Source organism: Galeopterus variegatus, unplaced genomic scaffold (assembly GCF_000696425.1).
Source record: "Galeopterus variegatus unplaced genomic scaffold, G_variegatus-3.0.2 Scaffold5750, whole genome shotgun sequence".
NCBI lineage: Eukaryota > Metazoa > Chordata > Mammalia > Dermoptera > Cynocephalidae > Galeopterus > Galeopterus variegatus.
The window spans coordinates 29,528-34,249 of record NW_007731861.1 but is presented as its reverse complement, the minus strand read 5'-3'; the positions used below and the strand labels follow the sequence as shown (position 1 = coordinate 34,249).

Sequence of the window (4,722 nt, the reverse complement as noted above, 5' to 3'; positions counted from 1 at the left end):
GCACGACACTGAGGGTTGCGATCCATTGCCGGACACGAAAAAAGACAAAAAGGAAAAAAATTTAAAAAAAAAAAAGAAATGCTCTGCATCAGTAAGCATCTCCTGCCAGAAGTTTGTGATTCTGAGTAATTAGCACCAAAAGGTGTCCTTATTGTCCTTTTTAACTGAGAGTTGGCTGCAACTAAGTGATAAAGAGTGGAAGGGAGGTGTCTGTTAATGTTTAGTTTTCACCAACATGTCATGATGTGTCATTAGACTGTAACCTCATATTGAGGCTACTTTCACCCTGTGACTTGAAACTTCAAAAACATTCATTAGCAGATACATTGATGAGGTTAGCAGGCTTTCAACTTCATATTCTTACCATATTAAGGATATTCATGGAATCATATGGCATTACATTGCATCTTCAGAGGGAAACAACCACAAATACCAGTGCATTTCATAACTCCCTGAGATGCCATTGGGTGGGCCAATCAAGAACTCTATCTCTGTGTCCCAGGAATAGAAAGGGGTAGAGACAGAAAGAAACTAACATTTGCTTAGTGCTCACTATTTCTCTCATTCCTTATTAAAACCCTATGAAGTAGTTAACATTGACAAGACCTCTATCTGTTGAATTGACCAAAGTTCAGTCCTTGGAATTATCTCCTTTACTTTCTAGGAAATCTTATCCACTCCTACAGCTGTACATACCAACTCCCAAATTTGCATGTTCAAACCCAGACTTCTCTGAGCACCAGATTTTTATATCCAGCTGTCCTCTCCATATCACACTTGACTACCTATAATTTAACATATCGCCCACCAATCTCCTTTTTTCTCTCTCCCAGGCTTCTCTTCAGCCAACTGTATTCACATGTTTACAATTATTCAGGTCACAAACATTGGAATCACCCTTGACATCTCTCTTTCTCTCACATGCCACATGTAATCCCTCAACAAATTCTGGCAGTTCTTCCTTTTAAATATTTCCAGAATCCAACCACTTCTCACTTTTCTACCACCAACCATCCTGGATTAAGCTGTCTTCATCTGGATATTATGACAACTGACCTCCATGTTTGCCCCCTCCAGTCTATTCTCAACATAGCAGCCAATGTAATTGCTTAAATTTCAAGTCACAGCATGTTTCTTCTCTGCTCAAACTCCCAGTGGCTTCCCAAAGGGCCTCCCATGCACAAAGCCTTGTATGATCTGGCCACCTGCCACCTGTCTGACTTCACTTCTCACCACTCACCTCCTTTCTCCCTCTGCTCTTACTTTAAGCTTTTTAGTTATTTTTCTTCTCTCTGGAGCACACTTCCCTGAAGCCCTCATGTGCCCTGCCCTCATTTCCTTCATGTCTCTGCTCAAATGACACTAGCAGAGACCTTCCTCGACCACACTATGTAAAATAGTACCTCCTTCCTGGCCTCTCTTTATCCCCCCTTATCTTGGTGTTTATAGTCCTTATCCTGCTTTTTTTAGTGGAAAATGTTTTTCTTCATAAATAAATATGTATATTGTGTGTATACATATATACATGTGTGTTGGCAAACTATGGCTCAGGATGAAATCTAGCCCTGGCCTGTTTCTGTATAGACATAAGCTAAGAACTGTTTTCATATTATTAAATGGCTGTAAAAGGAAGAAAAAGAGAAAAAAAAGATGAATATGCAACAGAAACCATATATGAAACCCTAAAATATTTAGTTATCTGGCTCTTTACAGGAAAAGGTTGCCAACCCCTGTATGAGTGTATTGTCTCCCACTAGAATATAAACTCCTTGAGGGCAGGGACTTTGTTTTATTCAGTATTATATACCCAACACATAGAATAGTGACTGGTACAAAATAGATGCTAAATAAATATTTGCAAACTGATGAATTAATGAATGAAGACGGTGAGTCTTAGTGAGGGCTGGTGACTTGTCTAAGGTCACACAGGAAGTCAGCAGATGAACCAGGATTCAAACCCAGGTCTACCTGATTCCACAGCTGGATCCTGAGGTCCAAGAGCTTCTTGCAGCAATTATCCAAGCCTCCTTGTTTTCCACCAAAAAGCAGACTATCTCTAACATGCATATTCAGTAAAGTATGCTGTGGAACAGGAGATGAAAGGAGAAAGAGGCGCAATGTGTTGCAGAAAACCTTTAAGAATCATACCATAATACACTTGCCTCTGATATCAACCATATTCAATGTGCTTTCAAGCATATCATCTCTTCTTAGCTTCACCAAATATCTGTATAAAGTAACACAGGTACTATTATTTTTATTATGCACATTACAAAACTGAGTTTCAGAGAAGTTAAGTGAATTGATTCTCATAAGTAGTGAGTGCCAGAGACAGAACAGAATCCAGATCTATCATTTTTAATACAGAGCTTTCCACTCTCCCAAACTGGACCAACATGTATCCCCACAGCTCTACTGACTGGCAAATGCACTACCATGGATGGGAAGGAATTTTAATAGAATGGCAGTCGTACTTTAGTAACTTCTAAGAAACCAGGGGTGCTACATTTGACTGTGAAGTTCTGTGCAGGAAAACCTGCCCGGCTATAAATGGCCACCTACCAATGGCCAGAGGCAGCAGAAAGGTTGGAACTTTGAAACTGAAGCAGTGAGAAGGACAATGGTCAAGTAGACCACATCTTGGGCTATTATTGGTGTGAGAATAGCACAGGATTTTCGAGCTCCCAGGCCTATAACCATTTTCAAGAACAAAGCCAAGAAAACTGACAGTTATTTTAGCTGACACGAATATCTACAGCTGTCATCTCCTGGACCAGCTGCTGTATCTGATCAGCCATCCTCTGAGCAGCTGACTTTAGAGCTTAGCGTATTTGGCTGAGAAACCACATGTGTTTCATGGCCGCCAAGGGCCAGCCTTACTAACTGCGTGATTGCCAGTGGCCCTGTGTTTTTATACAGAGTGGAGGTCACGATGCTGTCCCCTGGAGTTCATTTGAACCTGACATGCCTTCGCATGCTGGCAAAGGTACCAGTTCAAAGTGTTTGCAGCAATCCAATTTCAAGTATCTCTTTGTCCCTTATACTTTGTCAGGTCATTGTACCCATTGTTTTTTCCAAAAAATGTAATCTCTATAAACAGCAGCAGTTGAGGCCACTGTACTACGTTTTGTCCATTTCCCCATTTCTTCACCCTACCCACTATAATATGGCACAACTCTTAGGAAACTGTGAAATTAAAACAAAGTCATTTTCAATGCTAAAATAATCAGTGTTTTTAAGCATTAAATAGCTATGACTATTAAATCAATTTTAATAATTATCATGTTTTCTCCAAATAATTTATATGGAGACTTGGTTAAGAAAAATTGGTGAACTACAGAAACTGTGAAATTAAAACAAAGTGTTATTTTCAATGCTAAAATAATCAGTGTTTTTAAGCATTAAATAGCTATGACTATTAAATCAATTTTAATCATTATCATGTTTTCTCCAAATAATTTATATGGAGACTTGGTTAAGAAAAATTGGTGAACTACATAATAACTACAAATGCACCATTCCTTTTTGTTCAGTTTTAAACTTAAATCTCTTTATAAAAGAAATAGCTCTTTTTATTTGGAAGTAACATTAGCAATTGCAATGAAGAAAATGGAACAAAGGTCAAAAGCTTTTCCTAAAAGGTCCCTTTGTCAAGAAAAAAACACTTGTATTGAAAATCCTTCGAAGTCAGGTGTTAGGTACCTTCTGTGTATTAATCGTAAGGCTTGGTGTGATGCTAAGTGTGACAATAGGTTCTAGAAAGCGTCCAGCTACTTCCATGCGATATTGCAAGAAAAGTTTGCATATGGGGAAGATATGTTTGAGAACCCTGCATTTCTACTGTGTTGAGCAATAAAAAGAGTATCTTTTTGTTGTCAGGCTTGAGAAAGAGATTCAAGATCTTGAAAAAGCTGAACTGCAAATCTCAACCAATGAAGAAGCAATTTTGAAGAAATTAAAATCAATTGAGAGGACAACAGAAGACATAATAAGAGTAAGCATTACAAAACTATAATTCCCCAAAAAAATGAATCCACAAATACTATATAATTCTTGAAAGTATATTTACACTTAGGTTTTATTTTTTCAAACTGTATTAGTCATGGAGAATGCTTTCTTCTTGCAGTCTGTAAAGGCAGAAAAGGAAGAAACATTACAAGGTATGTTTTGAGCAGCCTATTTTATGTCCAAGATATTTTTGATAAGCCCACTGAAATTTTTCTCATTGCTTTAAATATATTCTAAATATATTTTGAATTCATATTAATTTTACAGAGTCAATTGAGGACATCTATGCTAATATACCTGACCTTCCAAAATCCTACATACCATCCAGGTTAAGAAAGGAGAAAAATGAAAGAAAAGAAGATGATGAACAAAATAGAAAAGGTATATGAGAAATCTGCATTCACTGGCATGTTCTCAATTTTAGATTTTACAATATCAAATATTCACAACTAGCTATGACATCTTATGCTTCCAGGTTAAGCAGTGGACCATTTTACAAATGTCCATGAGATATATGAGTCACTTGTGTAGGGAAGAATAATGAGATTATTCCACGTATTTTATTTCTTAGCAAGCTATGAGGGGACAGGGAAGATAAAGTCCTGAAGGATATAAGAAACCCTTAAAAGCAAAGCTTCCCTGGTGAAAAATATCTCTCCCAACATGTTCCATCCAGTAGGCATTCTTTTTTTTTTTTTTTTTTTTTTTTTTTTT

The 4,722-nt window shown here is 37.4% G+C and overlaps 1 protein-coding gene across 1 annotated transcript in view; it reads left to right on the top strand.

Moving 5' to 3' along the window:
- PALMD (palmdelphin) overlaps positions 1-4,722 on the top strand; it is a 59,346-nt gene that overhangs the window by 46,802 nt on the left and 7,822 nt on the right. The window contains exons 4-6 of the mRNA XM_008589910.1: positions 3,880-3,994; positions 4,127-4,160; positions 4,276-4,389. Coding sequence (XP_008588132.1) covers positions 3,880-3,994; positions 4,127-4,160; positions 4,276-4,389 — 263 coding nt within the window. The remainder of the gene's footprint in view (positions 1-3,879; positions 3,995-4,126; positions 4,161-4,275; positions 4,390-4,722) is intronic.